This window comes from Vicugna pacos, chromosome 2, assembly GCF_048564905.1.
Source record: "Vicugna pacos chromosome 2, VicPac4, whole genome shotgun sequence".
Lineage (NCBI taxonomy): Eukaryota > Metazoa > Chordata > Mammalia > Artiodactyla > Camelidae > Vicugna > Vicugna pacos.
In genome coordinates, this window is record NC_132988.1 from 6,894,480 (window position 1) to 6,916,769 (window position 22,290).

The 22,290-nt window shown below is 35.0% G+C and overlaps 1 protein-coding gene across 1 annotated transcript in view; it reads right to left on the reverse strand.

Annotated features, from left to right (window-relative positions):
* The window catches only part of FSTL5 (follistatin like 5), a 625,236-nt gene that overhangs the window by 110,517 nt on the left and 492,429 nt on the right, over positions 1–22,290 (reverse strand). Inside the window, exons 8-9 of the mRNA XM_072972286.1 lie at positions 20,630–20,791; positions 16,046–16,180 (exon numbers count right to left, since the gene is read on the reverse strand). Of these exons, the coding sequence (XP_072828387.1) occupies positions 16,046–16,180; positions 20,630–20,791 (297 nt within the window). The remainder of the gene's footprint in view (positions 1–16,045; positions 16,181–20,629; positions 20,792–22,290) is intronic.

Sequence of the window (22,290 nt, forward strand, 5' to 3'; positions counted from 1 at the left end):
AGTATTATTTTTAGCAATTTTTATTACTCCTCTCATGCTCTGAACTCCTCATCTTTAATATTCAATATACATATTCACATATACATATTCAATACATTTATACTACATACAATGTTAACATAGATATCTGATTATATTTAATTATGATATAAAATAAAATATATCCATTCTTTGAAGGGAATTGATGACTTAAAAAGTTATCATTCAGATAAATAAAGATTTTGAGACAAATATTTTGTGAGGGAAATTAAAAATTACAAATTGCTAATGCATTAAATATCATCACATGTAAAGCATTTTGGATAAATATATAGCTTATACTTCAGTTACATTTGTATATCTTTAAAGACATTATAAAACAGATTAGTAGCAGGGCAATAAAATGCAACAGATACCTAACCAGGATGATCACAGAAGTAGGTCGTAAACTTAGCATCTGAAATTTCTAGTAGTCACCAGATAAAAATTATATGTATATATCTGGGGGTGACTTCACACTGTCTGAGAAAGTGTTCATATAGAAAATGACATAACGTCTCATGAAACAAGCTGACGAAAAGTTAACAAAGGTTAATTTCTTCTTAGAACAGATTTCTAAAGAAATTGCATGAACTACAACAGAAAATCAGACAGTCTGAGGATTTTGTGAGCATTCAATGAGCTAAAAATGTTAAACTGTTTAGAACAGTGCCTGGCACGCACTCACACACACACGTGTATGTATACACACAATACAGGTTTATATACATATGCACATATATTTTTTTGAAAACAAAATTATATGTTTGCTAAACATACAGAGAAACACACCTTCAAAGATAAGGACTATGTTATGACTCAAAAACAAAGCAACTTACAGCAATAATATGATTTTTATGTCTTGTTTTTTAATGAAGAGAAACAATATACTGTTTGAGGGGGAAGAGTTGAGGAACAGGTATTTAACATGTCCCTTCAGACATTCTTCGCCAAATGCTAAAAGCTTAGCAGGCCCATGGCAAGTTCTGCAGTAAATTCGATTTGTCTTTTATAATTGGTTAGTGTTTACATTGTGTTGATGAAAGTGAATTCCATATTGCTTTTAATTTGCTTCTAGGCACAATCAATAAACTCCGGGCTGGGTGCTGTTAAATAACAAAGTAAAACCTGACATTCTCGATCTGTTAAATCCTCATCCTATAGCAAGAAGTTAACACGTAATTCCATCAAAAAGATGACTAACCCTAGAACTGAAATGTTCTTCCCCAAAGTACTTTAAATATGTCTTAGTTCTCATGCAGTTTTTATGATGGAGAACCCAGATGTGTGTTCTGCAATAAGAATTTTGATATAAATATATTAACAGGAGAATTATAAACCAACAATAACTTTTATAAAAGAATTTCAGTCAGCTTAATCATGGAAAAACTTGTGATCTTAAATTACAAAATGTCCTGATGGTCCCAAGATGAGTGTACCATACACTGAGTGTCCAATTTCTTCATTGAGACATTTATTAAATAGGACTGTTTTGCACTGGCCAATTCAATGTTACCCTGAGGTCTCCCTGGGATATGTTTCCTTCTTTCTGACTTAATTCTGAAAATAGTATTTACCCAAGAAAACATTAGTCTCTTTGTTTTGCTCACATTAGTGGAGAGGGAATGGCAGGTCTTGCCTAAAATAACCTCTAGACAATTTCATGATATTGTCAATTACTAGTTTATGTTTTCCTAAATTTCTCGATGGATGTACTCCTAGTTATTAGAATTTACCTACCTGTTTTAAAAATATTTAGATGAACCAAGTGAAATTCAGGTCGTTTTAATTTGCAAATGATATGATCGATAAGGAATTTACATCCAAAACATATTAATAGCTCATACAACTGAACATCAAAAAAAAAAAAAAAAAGAAAAACCCAATTAAAAAATGGGCAGAAGAACTGAATAGACATTTTTCCAAAGAGGAAATGCAGATGGCCAACAGGTAAATGAAAAGATTCTCAACATCACTAATCATCAGGTAAATGCAAATCAAAACCACAAAGAGACATCACCTCACACCTGTCAGAGAGGCTGTCATCAAAAAGAACCCAAATAACAAATGTTGGAGAGGATATTGAGAAAGGGTGCCCTTGTACACTGTTGGTGGGGATGTAAACTGGTGCAGCCGTTGTGAAAAACAGTATGGTGGTTTCTCAAAAAACTAAAAATAAAACTGCCATATGACTTAGTGATTCCACTTATGGGTATGTATCTGAAAAAAAAAAAGATACATGCACCCCAAAGTTCATAGTAGCATTATTTACAATTGCCAAGATATGGAAGAAACCTAAGTGTCCACCAACAGATGAATGGATAAAGATGTGGTTATATATATGTGTGTGTACACACACACACACACACACACAACATGGAATACTACTTGGCCTTAAAAAAGAATGAAATAATGCCATTTACAGCAACATGGATGGACTTGGAGATCACTATGCTAAGTGAGATAAGTCAGTCAGAGAAAGACAAATTCTGTATGGTATTACTTACATATGGAATATAAAAAAATACAATAAACTAATGAATATAATAAAAAAAGAGCATCCTCACAGATACAGAGAACAACTTAGTGCTTACCAGTGAGGAGCAGGGGAAGGGCAATGTAAGGGTGGGGGAGTGACAGGTACAAACTACTGGGTGGAAGACAGGCTCAAGGATGTGTTGTACAACATGGGGAATACAGCCAATATTTTGTAATAACTGTAAATGGAAAGTAACCTTTAAAATTGTATAAAAATTTTAAGAAGTAAAAAGTTAAAAAAAGATTCAGTAGTATATTTAAAGAGAGATGACACTGTAATGAAACCAGAATAATGTCTCAATCCATCCACAATTTTTATTTTTTCCTATGCTTCTTACATTGTTCCACTGAAACTCCTGGCCACAATGCTACCTGATTTTAAATTTCTAATCTCCCAGGAGCCTAAAGCCTTCTTGGTGGTGGACAAATGGCCATCACTGCTTTTAAATGCCTGAAGATGAAATTGAGAAGCACCATTCTTCCTTATCGTGTTAGAAGGGGAAATCAAAGCAGGAAGAAGTGACGTCGATGTCTAAAACCAGATAAAGAAACCACCACTACACATTAACAGTAGGAAACTGAAGTTACTGCCCTGGATGATTTTAATGCATTCGATTTTCCTTACTTGAAATATCATTGCTATTCCCATGAGTTGGATCACTACTACACATTGTTACAGTGGAGAAACATACACTGGAAAATCACAAAAGAAATAAACTGCTCTGTTCTCCTCTGGGTCTATCTTTCCTCTCTCCCCTTCTCTCCTGTCCATCCCACCTCCCCCCTTATAAAAATCCACTACAGATGCTGTATTAATGAGCTAGAACAACGCCAGCTACCCTTCTCTCTTCCATTGCCAGCGCTGAGAAAAGGGCAGATCAAACAGCAGTCAGCAGTGATACTCCGGCGACGGCGGTGACTGGCACAGAGAACCAGAGAAGAGGGTCAGAGATGCTCAGAGAGAAGTGTCAGGGAGAGAAGAAATCCAGGCCAAGTAGCAGCAGTGGAGCCGTGGGTGCCACGGGGAGAGTGAACACTGGCACTGAAACCTGAGAACATTGTCATTTGAAGCCTTCTGGGATCACAGGGTCTCCACACGTGTGATCTTTAATTACTGCTCAGGCTTAGAAGTCAGATGCACCCAGGCATGACTTTGATAATGACTTTGAGAATGTGACATAAAAACGGTTTCCTCCTCATTAATGCATGCATATTTATATATATTTAATAAAAATTATATATATATGTACACACACACACACACACACACACACACTAACATTCTCTATGAAACTTACCTTCTCCACACTTTATAAGAAGGAACTGGGGTGGGTATAGCTCAATGGTAGAGTGCCTGCTGACCATGTCTGAGGTCCTGGGTTCAATCCCCAGTACCTCCACCCACACAGAAAAATGAAGGAACAGCAAAGGAAAATGATCAAATTTGAATAAAGTAGAAATTTTTCAGTTTCTGAGGGCATTTTTTCCAACTGAGTATAAAACATTTCATGTGACTTTGAGATTCAGAAAGGGGATTTAGCTTCACAGGAGTAACAGAATATGTGACACAAGAGTAAATAAATTGTCAGTTGTCATACATGCTAATGAAGGTATAAGTAATTCCTAAATCAGTCTGAACCTCAATTTAAATTAAATTGCTACTAAATTTAAATTAAAAAACATTTAACTTGTAACTCTTTCTTGAATGGCCCCAAACTTTTAGACAGTTTTTCATTTATATCATTTTTATCCATTGTCCAATATATTGAAGAAAAATTTAGAGCTGATAATCAGTGACCCAGAATAATATCGGTGAACAGAACACACTGATTGAGCCCTTATTATGTGCAAGAGACTGTGTCAAGTATTTTAGAGTATTGGATCCATTAAAATTTCATTTCTGTAATCTCTAATTGAATTAATTTCTATAGTAATTTTAAAAAGCAAAAAAAGGCAGCCTGTGTTAAAAATATAAGAGGCTGATCAAATAGTCTGGAGTAAAAGAATAATGCTCTGAAAACACATTAATGAGCAGAGCACCCACTTCTTTGAGTCTCAAACAAAGCATTTTCCTATTAGTCTCCATAGCCAGAATTGTGTACCTGTCAACACTGTACCGATTTGTGTGAAGTGAAGGTTGCTCTCGGGGCCACAGAAGCGTGGAGCTGACAGTGGATTATCTTCTATCTATTAGCATAACGGAATTTTTTCAGTGTTAGTTTTGCTCTAATTTAATGGCTATAGCTTAATAGGCATAAGCTGCCCAGGGCATAGTTTTAATCCTTGACTATTTAAAGATGATTATTTATTATGAAGAATAGTACTTTCCAAATCTACTGGCTTTCTTCTTGGAGGTTCAGATAAGCTGATAAACCAAGTAACACTATCTTTTAGGAAATGCCAATATGCCACAGACTCTTCAAAAGATGAGTAAAGGAAGAGGACTCAGCCTCATGTCGAATGCTCACGTTCGCTGTGCTCCAGGAGCATGCCGTCACGGATTTCCACAATGCCTCCTCCTTCTTGAGATTAAACAGTCAACAGACAAGACTGTTGATCTTATACACTAGATTGGGGATTTGAATCTGGTTAATCCTACCCAGGTGATTAAAAAAAATTACTCAAATGTCTACTATATGTTAACAATGATCTAGAGTAAACACTAAATAGTGAATATGTAGCAAAGAATTTTTCCCTCTGCAGAAATATAGTATATCAAAAACTCTTAATTTGATTTTTTTCCATTCATGCTGTTCAAGGCTTTCCTTAATCTGGTTCTATCCAATAATTCACTCTCTCCAGGTGCTGCAAATTCCTAGCAAATCTTTATATGATTACATTATACAAAGTTAACAAAACCCACCATGGACTTCATGCCTATTTTCTGAGTTGACATGCTTTTAAGTCTCCAGATGTAGAAGTATTACTACAGTCACCAACGATTAGCTCAAATGTCATCACCTCGATAATGACTACGCAGTTCAGCTCAGCTGGAGTTTGATGCTTCTGTGGCTGCAGTCCTACCCCACTTGGCTTGTATGTCTATTACAGCAATTATGTTACCCTACCAGGGATCTCCGCTGTCCTTTACTTCTAACTGCACTAAGCTATAGCCTTTCTGAAAGTACAGCATAGTCTTACTGAGTGCTGGCCATATGCTAGCAGCCTGTTTGTGTGTTTGTTCTTTTCTCAGTAAATATTTCATAGGTGAAAACACAAATGAACAAACCTATTGCTCCCTGCAGATTTTTTCTTTGCCTCACACTGAAAAGTCTTATGAGCTTTATACATTTTGTAAATGTCCCTCTTCCAATAGACCATTAAGAACCGAACCAGTTTGGAGTAATAACGAAATAGTATTCATGCACTTGGGAAGGTAACTTAGCTTTGCACACATTTAAATTACATAAATCAAATTACACCTATTGTAAGATGTATTTAAATTAAATTAAGTTAGTTGAGTTGCCATGGAAATATGGAAGTAATTAAGAGGCAAATTAAAAGGAAACGGTAAGTTATAGCAAAATATTAACTACATGGCAGGTTCTTCTTCTTAAATAACTCCTGAATGTATAGTAATTCAGTATTCCTCTAATACGTGTGATCGCTGGCTCCCAAGGCATCTGTGAAATCAGCTCTAGCAGGTAGCACCAAAGTGCTTCCCAAAGGGAGGTAAAACCAACACTACCACCAGCAATGGTTAAGGGGTCCTACTTTTCCAAAATTCATCAAGCCTTGGTAGCTTTTTAACTCTTGGTATTTTAGGGGATGTAAAATGGCGTTTCTCTGTGATTATAAAGTGTGTTTCTTTAAAAACTAATGAGGATTAACATCATTTCACAATATATACTGGCCCTTCAGCTTTCCTCGTCTCTGGAAAGTCTTTAAAAATGACTGCCTCATCTTCTTTGGCTTATTTCACCTACATCTGTCTGTACATCTACTAATCTACTTATCCATCTATGACACTAAGTTATTTTTTATGTTCACAGTATCTTAATGACAAATTCTTTTGATTAGAATTTCTTAATTTTTGGGGGGGGAGGGTATAGCTCAAGTGGTAGAGTGTAGCATGCACGAAGTCCTGGGTTCAACCCCCAGTACCTCCTCCAAAAATAAATAGGTAAACCAAATATCTCTCCCCTAAAAAAAAAGAAAAAAGTAGAACTTCTTAATTTTAGTCTAATCATACTGTTTTTTCTGACATTTATTCTGCCTTTGAAATATATACCTGAAATTATCTTCTGATATTAATATAATCATAATTAATACAATATTAGATGTGATATATCTATATATATATAACATATAGTTTTTGCTTGAATATCACTGTAATAATTACATTAGAAAATAACACATCATTTTTCTTTACTCTATAGCATAATCTCAGTCTTCTAAACCCAAACTATATCTAGAAACACATTTTGACTTCCTATTAGGACATGTTTTAGACAAAAGCAGAACTATTTTGTTCACTAATAATTTATTTTCTATTGAAATTTTACTATTGGCAGAATGTTTCCTAAAGTTTTATTATTATTGAGACCAGAATCTAGTATAAAGATATGCATTAGAAAGGCAGCAGGTCAATGTAGGGGAAAGATATTCAAATGGGCCCACAATTTTACTTCTGAGACAGAAAAGTGACTTTTAGGAAATGTCATGTTTAATACCATTTCATATGTAAGATAATGTTTCACAGGTAACACAAATATGGAAATTCACACAAAGTTGGAAAATAAAGCAAAGAAGGAGGCAGAACAATATTCAAACTGTCTGACTCACTCTTTCTGGCATATTCGTATAACAAGCAGCTCTTATCAGAATCCACAATCTGGGCAAATTGAGGATAAGAGGACACACAGATGTATAAAAACGGGCCCTTTGCACACAAGTGATAAAAAGTGTACGGCGCCAACTAGATTTCACGAAACGTAAAAAAGTCACTTCCCTCCAGCCCCTCCCCCCAGAGCCTGGGCATCTGAAGGGCGCGTTTGTTTTACTAACTCTTGGCGCATCAACACCGTTCTCTGACGGAATTCGTATAGCAGAGAACTCGGAGAAAATCATGGACTGATGACAAGTCTCACTTCTTTGGGAACTTAAGTACAGGTTTCCCCACTATCTGAAAATAGAGTGCTTCTATGAAACCTTTCCCAAGCTGAAGTAGCACTGAGAGAAGCAATTGCCTTAAGACATATCTTGCTAAGGGATGCACAAAACAAATGGAGGTAAATCACAGATGCTCACAGACAGTTCCCAGCTATGGCGGCTTGGGGCTGAGATGCTGGGGTGCTGCGTGTGATTCCTGGGGATGGAGCGTGGTGGTCCCACTCTTGCAACCTCTGTAAAGGCTGCTGCAAAACAGGTTGAATATGATTTGCACTTTTCACCTTTCTTCGTAAGAATGAAAAATCCTCTCAGGATTGCTTGCCGTGAGTGAAATAGGTCTTTCGTAAAAGCAAAGTGGCATAAATTGAATTTACAAAAAGCAGGGGATACCTGGCACAGCTATTTTGCAAAGGATTTGCCAACTGCAATCCGTCTGGAGTTGGCGAATATCAAAGTGATATCCTAACATTTTACAAAATTTTGGTGTCTAGATTTTCTAAAAGTTTCCCAGAGATTTTATACTCAGTAGTGTCATTGTATATAATCTTATTCAGTCTGCATGCCTGAAGAAATGTAAATAAAATGTCATCATTACCTGCCTCATTTTACCATAAAATAAATCAGACAAATTGACATTGTGGAGTACAAGATAAGGTGGGAATGTTCTCCTGAATGTATATAACACCCTGCAGACAGAATGTAGGCAATAAATCAAAATATCAAAATAAGGAAGCTTTGAGTTGCATTTTGTTTTGTAGGCAAAAGATGCCTGATTACTAATGATTGTTGTAAGCCTGTCAATTTTTGACATTCAGATCACGCGGCATCTGGTTAAATGACAAGCAAGCTTGTACTATTGTGCAAAGAACGGCAATGCATTAGAAACAGGTCTGTTTAATGACACTGAAAACGGTGCTATTTTGAAAACAGAGCCTTCAGGTATGGAAATCACAAGGCAGATAATTTCAGCACGTTCTGGGTCAACAGATGAAAAGATTTACGGAACAAGTTACTTCACAGGATGTGACAGTATCGTTGACCAAATGGAGAGCATGAATATTAGAATTTAAGATGAGCAATGAAAGCTCATAAAATAATACATGCTTCTCAAGCATGGTTAACCTCAACATGAGTCTGATTACACTAAGTGTGTTTTATTTCATAATAAGCTTACTAATATGTAAATGTCTGTGACGAATATTAACTAAGTCGTCTTTGGGGCTTTTCAAAAGAAGTATGACTTGTTCCCTCTGCTTTAAAATATTTTTAGTATAGTCCTTCTATTGAATAATATTCAGCGAATGTTCGATAGAAAATAACAATATTTTTCATTTATTGATCTATTTCATTTTTCCTCAAATATATGTTTTTATTTGGTTCTTTTTTTATTCCAGCACTTAGCTTATAACTATCAGGGTTAAAATATCACCCTGGCTATAATGGCTGCAACTTATCTTTAACTATAGATTTTCCAAATTCCTAATTATTTTACCCAGCTCACATTGGGTATAAAAATTATTCATCGACGCCTGGTCTATTTGGCTCCATCTATCTGCTGATAGACAATGCATTAATCTACTTATATTAGCTCCTAGCCTCTGTAGATATTAATATGATCCTATGTTAATGAATCTTTTAAATCTATACAACAGCCCCTATGAAGTATTTTCTCTATGCTTTAAAAATAGGAAGTAAATGAAGATTAGAAAGGTTATTACCTTGTTTATATTATCAGAATATATTCAAATGTTGTGATATCATATTTAAACTGCTGTTATATATAAAAAGACCATATTTTAACCTATTTTAAGACCCTTATCTCTGTTTCTAAAATAGGCAAATACTTCTTAAGCATTCATATATCTTTTGAAATATTTAGACAAAAGTGGCACTATTTCACTGTACTTCAAAATCTGTGTATTGTGAATTACACTCATCACATTTTATAATCATTATTAATTTATATGAACATTGTATATTTATCTAATTTGCTCATTCAAGTAATCTTTTTTGTAGAGTTTAACCCATTTAAACCGCTTATTTAAAGAATTATAATTAATTTTAGGTCATGATAGCCAACCAATATTAATTTGCTGAAGTTAATTCTAAAGTAAAGAATGTTACAATAGCCCAGTATTTCCAAATGTTAATATTGCCTGTGACAATAAAAAAAGAAAACATTCCATATACTAGTGTGACATTTTCAGTCATTATATTCCAATATTTGCAAGAAGTTAGATTAACCATACCCTTCACTAAAGTCCCAGCAAGGTGTCATATAACCTGTGCCTGGTGCTTAATGCATCCAGGGGCTCAAAAGCTTTCAAGAGCAGCCTACGTTCACACTGCTTTCCATTTACCTTAATTCTGAAGATGAATTGTTATCCTCTGGGAATTGACTCCCATTCGGAATGGAAGTGTATTAAGCGCTGACACTCTATGCAAGATGCTTCCAAATAAATAACTTTCTACCTCTACCTGAGATCCCCCTCACGTATTTCAGATCACCTTCTACTCCCTGTTCCAAGCACTGCACAGTTGTCTATGACCCGCTTCTACTGTTCTTTGCGTCTAAGTACTCCCTGAATATCACTCCATTAAATCTTAGTTATCAATCCCTACTCCTAATGGAACTGTAAGGTATATTATTTTCAAAGATTCGAGTACAGAAAAAATCAGCTCCCTGGCCTGTCATGCTCTGCAGGAATCTTTCTCTCAATAGCACCATGTGGCTGGGAAATGTATTGTAAGAAAATAAATGTGATTGATCCAACCATAAGAGCTTGACTATACCAAAAATAGCTGGATGATTACTCTGAAGACATAGCCAAGCAAAGTCTGCATTGTGTCATTGAATCTAAAATTTGTAAATCTTTCCCTATCTTTATTGCTGTCTATATGGAATTCAATATCTCTCTTCTCTGCATCTTCCAAAAAGAAAACAGAAGAAAAGCACCTTAAAAAATAATTTTTAAATCTATAGGAATATAAATTGACCAATGTAAAGGGAAAATAAATTGAAGCTTTTCCTTTGACTCTGTGGCAAAAGTGACTCTGACAAAAAATATATATTCTTTATACAGAAAAATCTTACATTAAAGGAAAAAAATTATACCCTTATCAGCTGAGTCAATTTTTTAATGTCAAGAAAAATAATATTTTATATCTGAATATATAATAATATAGGTGTTCATATACTTTCATACCTCTATCCATCACTGCCTCTACATCTCTCTCAATGTCTATATCTATATGTGTCACTCATTTTGGAAACTCTCTGATTTTCAACAATTACTAGATTCTCCAGCCTTATTAAAAACCATTTTTGACAATGTCTCTAGCAAGAAAAAAGTAATTATTTTCAGAAAATTTGCAGGAGTTGGAGGAAGAGGTAATTTATGCCTAGCATTAGGGTGCTTTATAATATCTGCATAGAAATCCTAGTGAGTTAACATTTATACCATATGACAGATGAGGAAATTAAAACTTAGAAAGGCTATGTAATAGCTCCAAATCATAGGACTCTTATGTGGTAATACAGTGATTCTAACTCATGTCTTACTCCCAAGTTAGTGTTCTGTTATTATACCAATCTACCTTTTCAGATAAACAGTTGACACTTGAACAACATGGCTTTGAATTGTGAGGGTCCACTTATACATGGGTTGTTTTGATAAAGACACACAACAGCACTATATAATCTGTGGCTGGTTGAATCCACTGACATGGAACCACAGATACTGAGGGCAGACTGTAAAGTTATACTCACATTTTTGACTGCGAGGGGAGTGTCCTTCCTAAGCCCAACGTTGGTCAACTGTACATTGTATCCCATCACTACTAAAAGGAAAGGTGACCTTTGAAATTATTTTTGGTGAAGGTAGACAAGTGAAGAATTTTTAACCCATGCAAATAAGAAGGAGTAAGTCATCACTGGTGGGTCTGTAACTGTTTGCTTTGGTTCTTTTTGAGAACATCCACCTCTCAAAATACAAGTGTGACTTGTGTAATTAACATTATTAGTCTTTGTCCATGAAATGTCTAGAAGAGAAACCAGAGCAGTCCTTAAGTGAGGGCTTACAAGAGGCTGCAGTTTTCCCTGATTTTGGTTTTTTTATATGGAATTCTGACAATTTATTGAGTCCTACGAAGTATCCCAAGGGAAACTACCTTCTACCACACAGATGGTCTCACATTTTCCACTTACTCTCTTCTATAGTTACTAATATTCTACTCAGTTAATTTGCTTATTTAGCTTTATCCTGTTTTTAATTATGTACATTAGTTTCTAAAAATGTCCACTTCCCCGTTATCAACTGTACATAATGTATGTTCTTAATAATGGTGCAACAATAAAATAAAAGCAACAACAGACAAGTTGGAACATATTAAATTTAAAAAGTTTCTGCACGGCAAAAGAAACAATCAACTGAGTGAAAAAAAAAATTACCTATGGAACAAGAGAAGCTATGTTCAATCCATATATCTGATAAGCATTTAATTTTCAAAAAAAAGGAACTCCAGTAACTCATTAGTAAAAAATAACCCAACTTAAAAATGGGCAAAGGACTTGAATAGACTTTTCTCCAAAAAAGACAAACCAATGGCCAGTGAATCCATGAGAAGGTGTTCTATGTCATTAATCACAAGGGATGTAAATCAAACCATCATGAGATGGTATCTTCATACCTGTTGGAAGGGCTGTTAGCAAAGTAAAAGATAAAAGTGTTGGCAAGGATATGGAGAAACTGGAACCTTTGCAAGTTGTTTGTGGGCAGGTAAAATGGTGTAGTCACATTGGAAAACATTTTGGAGGTTAAAAATAGAATTATCATATGATCCAGCAATTCCTCTTGTGGGTATACAACCAGAAGAATTGAAATTAAGATCAAAGAGATGTCTTTCACTTGCATGTTCATTGCATCATTATTTACAACAGCCAAGATATAGAAACAACCCAAATATCTATCGATAAATCAGTGGATCAAGAAAATGTGTATACATACACTGTAATATTATTCAGCCTTAAAGGTACTTATATGAGGTATCTAAAAGAGTCAAAATCATGAATACAGAAAATACAGTGATGGTGGTCAGGGGAAGGAGAGAAGGGAGGAAATGGAGAGTTGCTCACTGGTTGCAAAGTTGTAGTTACATAACATGAACACATGCTGGAGCTTTGCTCTGCAACTTAGTTCCTAAGGTTAACAGTGTTGTGCACTTAAAATATTTCAAGAGGGTAGACCTTATGTTAAGTATCCCTACCAAAATTCATTCATTAATTTAAAAAAACAAAACCAAAATTGTTTAGTTTCCGTTCTTTATCCTTGAAAATGTCACATAATTTAAATGCATAAGAAATTCCTAGAAATATTTCACTTTCAGACTTAGAAAAAAAAAGCCTCTAAGTCTTTCACTTGTGTCTTGCTTCTTATAAGATGGCATGGGAAGTTCTATAAATATATATGTATTAAGGCCTGTACTGCTATGTCTTATAAAAATGATACTTCTGACTTTGACAACATATTGCTAAGACAATCTCAAAAATTATTTAAAATGCTTTATTTTGACATGTAAGAGTTTAAAGGGATAAGTAAAATAAAGTGAAAACCTGATTTCATAAAATGTTTGTAATTAAAATACACATTCATAGCACTCAATTTTATTATTTCTTCCAGTAAAATATTCCTGAAATGTAAATGCTGGTAGATAGTAATTTATTGACTCAAGAAATTATGGCTAGCTATTTCAATTTTGTGATAAGAGAAATATATAGAAAAATACATGACCAGCATTAAAAGAAAATGAAAACACAGAGCTGAAGTTAAAAACCTGTCTCATAAGCATCATCATAAAGGACAAAGAAAACTAGTTTTCAATTACTTGTCGCCTAACAGGAAGTGGACTGCAGATTGGTATTTAGGATAACTGCATAAAAGGAGTGAAGAAATTATGGTAGACCTTATCCAGGTCATTAAATCCAGTGTTCTTTTCTCTTTTTTTCCTTGAAGAATTTTATTTTTAAATTTTTGCTCATCATGATGATTGTCCTAGTCAGACCAAGTATGGACAGTGATGTACTGGGAATCGGGGCCTGGATAAGGTCCTCCTTCCTCACGGGATCTACTCATATGTGAACTTACTGCTTGAAAGAGGAGTAGGAAGATTCCTGGGACAATACTCTAATGTTGTCCAAAAACTGGGCTCAGAGCAATGGGCATGTCTAAGCAAAGGGCCCTCAAAACCTCAGGGGCCCCTGTAAAAACTTAGACTAATAGGAGATACAAATGGGTGTAACAGATCAGACATGGGAGAAGAGTCATTCCAAGTGCACATAGACCCAATCCCCACACAATCCGCTGTGGCACATGCGGGCCATGGGAGGAAAGGGTCTGAGTGTTTGCCTGTAGAGAGCTTACCTAAGAAGTGCTACAATAATGACAACCTACAGAATGGAAAAAAAAAAAAACATTTGCAAATGGTGCGACTGACAAAAGTTTAATTTCCAGAATATATAAATAGCTCATATAACTTAATAAGAAAAAAAAAACAACCCAATCCAAAAATGGGCAGAAGACCTAAACAAGCAATTCTCCAAGGAAGGCATACAAATGATCAATAGGCACATGAAAAAATGCTCAGTGTCACTAATTATCAGAGAAACACAAATCAAAACTACAATGATATATCACCCCACATCAGTCAGAACGGCCATCATTCAAAAGTCCGCAAATGATAAATGCTGGAGAGGGTGTGGGGAAAAGGGAATCCTCCTACATTATTGGTGGCACTACAGTTTGGTGCAGCAGTTACAGAAAACAGCATGGCGACTCCTCAAAAAACTAAAAATAGACTTACCGTATGATCCAGCAATCCCACTCCTGGGCATATATCCAGAGGGAACTCTAATTCAAAAAGATACATGCACCCCAATGTTCATATACACTATATACAATAGCCAAGACATGGAAACAACCTAAATGTCCATTGACAGAGGACTGGATAAAGAAGTTGTGGTATATTTATACAATGAAATACTACTTAGCCATAAAAAAGAATAAAATGTCATTTGCAGCTACATGGATGGACCTGGAGATCATCATTCTAAGTGAAGTAAGCCAGAAAGAGAAAGAAAATCACTCATTAAAAAAAAAAAAAAGAAAGAAAGAAAGGACCCTATAAACTCATCTACAAAATGGAAACAGACTTACAGACATAGTAAATAATCTTATGGTTACTGGGGAAAGGGGGTGGGAAGGGATAAAATTGGAAGTTTGAGATTTGTAAATATTAGCCACTATATATAAAAATAGACTTTAAAAAAGACAGATTTCTTCTGTATAGCACAGGGAACTATATTCAATATCTTGTAATAACCTTTAATGAAAAGAATATGAGAATTAATACATGTATACATATGCATGACTGGGACATTGTGCTGTACACTAGAATTTGACACATTGTAACTGACTGTACTTCAATAAACAATAAAATTAAAATAACCCAAATAATCATTCAAAAAAAGAAATGCTACAACAGTTCTATGAGTTCTAAATAATTTGGCTGTAACCTAAAATCCATCGTTAGCCTCCCCACTCCATCCATATCCCCTTCACCAAGTAATAATTTTTAAAAAGGACAGTGCATTTTTCTTAAAACTTCATGATACAATTAGAAGACGTACAGTGATGACAAAGGATGTCTAGCAGTAAAGTGAGAACAGCCCATGGGGTGATGTTGGTGCCAGGGCAGTGGGTGTCTCATGCTGGAAATAACCCCAGTTCTTCTCTGCCTGCTGCCAGTAAGGGCTGCTGTTCAGTCATTGGGCAACTGACCACCACGCAATGGCAAGAAAAAGAATGACATTAATATATTAAACCTATAAGATGTCCCTTGGCTGTATTTTGGAACCTTGAATCCCAAATCATTTGGGAGAGGGATTTTGCAAAGGATTTAACTTCATGTATGAGCAAATAGGAAGACAAGACCCTAAATATCTTAAGTACACTTGCCGAAGAAATAAAATCGTTTTAGTGTTGTCCTGAAAATTCCACAATCTTGTTTTTCAATCCTTCAATCTATTTTTAATATTTCAAGAATTCTATCCTTTGTACCTATGAAAACCACTTTTTGTTTGCTTGTTTTTTTTAAATACATTGCTCATTTCACAGCATTTTCTGATGCCTTTGTTTATGACGAAAGTTTAGTTTTATATGTGTGTATATGCATGACTGGGACATTGTGTTGTACAACAGAAATTGACACATTGTAATTGACTGTACTTCAATTAAAAAAGAAAGTTTAGTTGTAAAGTTGAGTATAGAGTGTGTGTGTGTGTGTGTGTGTGTGTGTGTGTGTTTGTGTGTTCAGTACTTACAGGTCTTTCTAGCAGAATCTTCCACGAAAAGAGAAGAGATGTCTTCATCCACGCCTGCTTCATTTCTTGCGATGCAAGTGTAGGCTCCTGTATCTTCATAGCGCACGTTGCTAATATGCACCTCACTGCCATTTGCTGAAAAAAGAAGGCAAATGCAACTTGTCAACTACAATTTCAGCTTTGGTAGAGTGATTTCCGATTACACAGCCAAACAGTTCTCTTAGCTTGTCCTAATTAAACTGTTTTCCTTCCTCCTTCCATGCTTTGGAGACATGCCAAATTATTCCAAGTGCATTCAAGTGTTTCATAAACTACGCTGCCATTCTATTACAGAGACCCCAATACTCTATCAAAGGCACACACACCATATTTTATATTCATTTCCTATTTCCTGCATTGCATAAAAAGTGTCACGTATGGATAACCATCATTTCATTTATGTATTTATTTTTAATATTCAGAATCCATTTTGTCCTCAGCGATTGTGACAGTTTTAATTCATACCAATATGGTTCATTTGCAGGAGAATACATGTGAAAAGACATGCCATAAAGGAATTAAGTGAGCTCATCATACAAGTATAATATTTGAAAAATGCCATTTTTCAAGTGTGTTATTGAATCTGCTTTATATAACTGCAATTATTGGGCATGGAAGGCAGAAAGAAAATAATGCATGATTTGTTTGCAAGATTTTCAGTCTTTTGCCTGAAATACCTAAAGTAAACAATATTTTATATGGAAATTGATGTGGTCCATGCTTAACAAAAGGGTTAAGCGAATGATTAATCCAACTTCTAAATCTTGGTTAAATATTATTTTAAGCTAATCCCTGAATAATGAATTGTATTCTCCAAGCTGGAAACCAGGGTATAATTAACCATTTCCTGTATGTTGGCAATATATGAGGTGCTTTCACATAGATTATTCCTTAATGTCCCAGATAAGAACTAATGATCAGAATCTGAGACTCAGAGAATGATCTTACGCACATTGCTTACCTCAGAGGTAAGGGCTGGACTTCGGTTCTACCAAACCCTAAGGGTCAGGGTTTTTCCTGCTCATTTGTGTAGGTTTTCATCTTTTCTTTTACTTGCTTTTCTTTCTTTGTGTGTGTGTGTGTGTGTGTTCTGTGATACCCAATCACAAGAACACCGTACGCCATGTGCAGTAGCAAGGGACATGACACATTGTGATGGATAAGGGACACATGATTGTTTGGGGAAAGAAGATAAAAAACGAATAGGAAATGAGTTTAAATGTCATTCCTAGGAGCCACTGGCTCTCAAGGGGTGTGTGTGAAATTTGGAGAGGTGGGAGCATTTGGAGCTGTATGATCACTTAAATCACTTGAAACTCTTTCTCAGTTTACTGCACATCTTCATTCCCCTCATCCTTTGTTGAGATTCACTATTCCAAAACAGTTGGCAGTGTTGTTGTTGTTGTTGTTGTTGTTTTGTCTGAAATAGGTCAGATGGTAAATATCTTAGACTTTGTGGGGTATACAGTCTCTGTGGTAACTAGTCATCTTTGTCCTAATATAGCGTGAACGCAGCCACAGACAAGACTGTAAAAATTGAATGTGGCTGTGTTCTAAAGAAACAAAACAAACAAAAAAGCTAACAAACAAACAAAAAACAAGCAAAAATTGCTTTATTTACAAAAATAGGCAACTTTCCCGGTTGGTCTGTGGTTATTCATTTGCAGACCCTCAGCTCTAAAAGATGGGGACTGAACAGTGTTTTAAGCCCAGATCAGCTTCTTTTATGTGAAGGGTGGTCCTCTCCAAAGAACATATTTTTCTTATAAGACCCACACACTTAACAATGGAAATTTCTGGAATTTTTGGAACATCCAATTTAGTCCTACTTCAGATTCTCTCATCTCAATATCCTTATGCTCTTCAAGTGTATATGCCCCACTTTCTTCCCCTCTTTCCCTGTGTAATCAAGCATTTCTAGATGTTTTCTACTCCATTGCCAGAATTATCAATTTCCTGGTCCATTTATCATCCTAACATGTCTGCCCTTTAGAACTAGAACAAGATGACATATCTCTGCATCTGGTGTCCCTGTCTCTAATTTTTTGATTAAATTACTAGACTATTCATAAGCAAATTTACAAATGTTCAAATTCCCAAGTTTCAATTTGCAGGATGTCACTTGCTATTTATTTCACTTGACCTTTATGTTATATTTCATACCCCACTCCACTTGTATTTCAAATCTTTATTCTTTGTTTGATGCTTCCCAGGATAATACTAACTTCCCACTCTAAGCAGGAGGTCTTGCTCTTTAAATCATGAAGTGAATAGAAGGGATTAGAAAGTAAATCCAAATCATTTCACGATATATAAGTGTATCAAATCGTCAAGTTGTATATGTTAAACTTATGCAAGTTTATATGCCATTTGTAGTTCAACAAAATCTGGGGGAAAAAAAAAGAAAAAAACTTCATCCCCAAACTTCCTGTTTCTATCTACATCTTCACTTGTATTTCCTTCTCAAAGGAAATTTTCTGTTTCTTCCCAAGGTAAATCTGCCCTCTTTTCTTGTTGATCTCTACAGCAATTTTTTCATCCTTCCCCCAGTCCATTATCCACATTTCTTCCTCTTTCCCAATATCCTTTCAAACCAATACATTGTTCAAGAAGAAAGAAAGATCTTCCTTAATCCCAAGCCTTCCCATCAGCAGCTACTATCTTCTTTTCACTCCTTTGAAAACATGGAAAGAGATTTTTATAATTCTTACCTCCTTTTTCATCTCTAAGCCAACAGAAGACTGATTTTCTAAATGCTATGAGGATGAACTAACCACTAACCCATAAAGATACTGCAATGACCTTCCTTGACCTTCCCACACACCCAGCGTGGTTGAGCCCTTTCCCATCTTTGGCTTTCTTTCCTTGCCTTCTGTAACACCGCCTTGTTCTCCTGCCTCTTTGCAAATTATTAGTCCCTTCCTCATTTATCATGATTTCCCTGCCAATACAATATCTCTGCTTTTTCAGAATTTTACTGCTTCTCCTAAACATATCATCCCATCTATGCCATAGCTAGACGTGGACCTCATGTGGAAATGCCAAATAAGCATCTGATGAATAAGTGGATAATTAAATAACTGGAAATTGGTAATATGTAACCATATATAAAGTCACATGGAATTGCACACTCTTGTGCACCCAGATTTATTTCTCAGGCTGTGCTCCCTGCTCATCTTTTATTATTTGTCACAGTTTCTCAAAATTTAACCTATTTTTTTCTTACTTTTAAAAATGAGAATAGCTATCTTACGAAGTCTTCCACTCTTTTAATGTTGAGTCTAGGGTATAACCAACTTCCCAAACTGGTCTTCCTGTATATTCCTGGGAACAAAGATATAATATGTTCATATAATAAGGTTTGCTGCTATTAAATGGCCAAGAGATGACAAAAACTGAAAGCTAAATAGCCTTTCCTTCAATTTAATTTCTGATAATCAGATCAATCCTCTTCTCAGAGTACAGACCCCAAGATGTAATCAGTAGATGTAAACATGTAAATTTGTTGGACCTACTTACATTAACACAGAGATTGCTAGGATTCAGGTTTTAAAAGTCAAAAATACTTCCTCATGTCATTTTTGATTTGCAAAAATAAATTTAATTTTTTAATTACATAAAAATGTATACTGATAAAGTGTATCAACTAAGTTGAATAAAAAGGGCAGTCTATTTTTACAGAAATAATTTTAAAATGAAAATATATTCATTTCTAACAGTATGAATTGAAGGAATTTAAAGGCCTGGAATAAGGAATATAATGCCAAGCAACACATACTCCAGTAAAATGACTGGCTTTTTACTACCCTTGGCAATGGAAATATCCAAGCATTTGTTTACTTACCAGTGTAATTAACATATATGCAAATACTTTTGCATTATTTAGACTATTTGACATTACAAAGATTGGTTGCTTTTTCACATACCACACATCTGTGATTCTTATCATCTGAATAATAACTGAATAATTATATCTACACTTTTGAATGTTGGAACATACATAGCATATTTTATATATTAGAGTGTAAGGACTTCATAACTTTAAAACAACATAAATGTGAAACATGTTTGGTAATGTTTTGATTTTTCTCTCTCTTCATTTGCAAGGTATGCTGCAAAACAGTCACTAAAGAATTTCTATATTATTGACACTTTCTGTAATACATATTTTAATGTATGATTTAACATTTAAATGGTCTCTTCAGGAACATATTCAATGAAGAGATCCAATTATTCTGTTCAGCATATCTGCTGTAATTCAGAGGACACATTTTTTAAAAAAAAATTTAATATTTTACTCATCACAAAAATAATGACATAACTAATCATTATGACAAGACTATTATTTAAAACACTAAAAATCTTAAAGGACTCTATTTCAAATATGATGTCTTAGGTACAACCATGTTTTTTTCATATTCATGACATTCTTTTGCCACCAAGACTTATTTTCTCATTTCTCCAAAGAACGTAAAATGTGTTATAAATTTTAGAATGAAATGTCTACATTGTCATTTAAAAGGAAAAAATGCAAGTGAAAAGCACCTTGAAGCGTGAGCTGCTTGGACAGCTTGGGTGTAATATCAATGCCATTCTTCAGCCAGCCAAGCTGAGGATTTGGTATGCCCTCGGCGTGGCATCTAAGGCTGGCAGTCACCCCAGGTTCTCTGGCCTGACTCTCTGGATACACCCGGATTACTGGAGGAACTACAAGAAGAAGTGGAAAAGAAAGTAAATTAGTGATACCTCGATGCTGTCTGATTTTCTGAAACAAGCAAAGAAAAATTGCAGTATGTGGACATAACAATGATATATTTTGACGATGTTATATATTTCCACAGATCTTCATTTCCAGATAATGTTATCCACTAAAATGTACCAGCATTCCCTGGATAAAAGCTATTCTGAGATGGCTCCAGGGAAGATATAAGCTGAGCCTGGGATTTCTTGATTCAGCAACTAAAGAAGCTCTTAAGGAATGATAGAAACATATAAAAAAATACAAAACTGGTTTAAAGGGGTTCTCATTTACCAAACAGGGAATAATGTGAGCATTAAGATAATTACCAGTTCTAAAGGAGGGAATTACATAAGGCTGTATGAGTTCAGTCGTATAAATAAATATATATAAATATATATTCATATGTCTAAATACGGGAGAGAACAAAAAGCTTTTCCTTACTATAGTATCTTAAAAAATTAAGATAACAATTCCATTTACAGTACATCCAAAAATTAAAATACTTAGGAGTTATTTCCACCAAGAAGGTGCAAGGCTTTTATGCTGGACACTAAACAACCTGTTGAAATAATTTAAAGAAAACCTAAATACTTGGAAAGACACCATGTGTTCATGGATTTAAATAATTAATTGATGAGATACAAGGAATTCGTAAGACGGAAGTACTCCAAAATTGATCTATAGACACAATGTAATCACTATCAAAATTCCTAACTGTGTTTTCTTTTTGCAGAAATGGAAGAGCTTATCTTCAGATTCACACAGAATCATGGGGCCCCAAAGAGCCACAACAGTTCTGAGAAGAAGAGTGAAACTGGAGTTCTCCTATCTTCTGCTTTCCAATTATATTACAAAGCTGTAGTAATCAAAATAACGTGGTACTGGCATAAAGATAAAACTTATGAATCTATGGACTTAGAATAAGGAGCACAGAGATAAACCCATACATCTATAGTCAATTGATTTTTGACAAGGATACCAAGAAATAGTCTTTTTAAGAACTGATGCTGGCACAACTGGTTATCCACATGCAAAACAATGAGTCTGGACACAAACCTCACACCCTAATGAAATTAACTCAGAATGAATCAAAGACCTACATGTAGGTGCTAGAAAAGTAAAACAGTCAGAAGAAAGCATAGGGGTAAATCTTTGTGACTTTGTATTTGACCAGAGTTTCTTAGATATGACGCCAAAACACAAGCAACAAAAGAAAAATAGGCAAATTGGACTTCATTAAAATTAAAGATTTTGGAGCATCACAGGACACTATCAAGAAAGTGCAAATACAACTGACAGAAAAGGGAAAAATGACAAGCGATATCTGATGAGATGAGTATCCAGAGCACATAATGAGGAGTTACAACTCAGCAACCAAAATGCAAATAACCTCTTCTGCACAGCAAAGGAAACCATCAACTAAATGGAAAGGCAACTTACAGAATGGGAGAAAACATTTACAAAT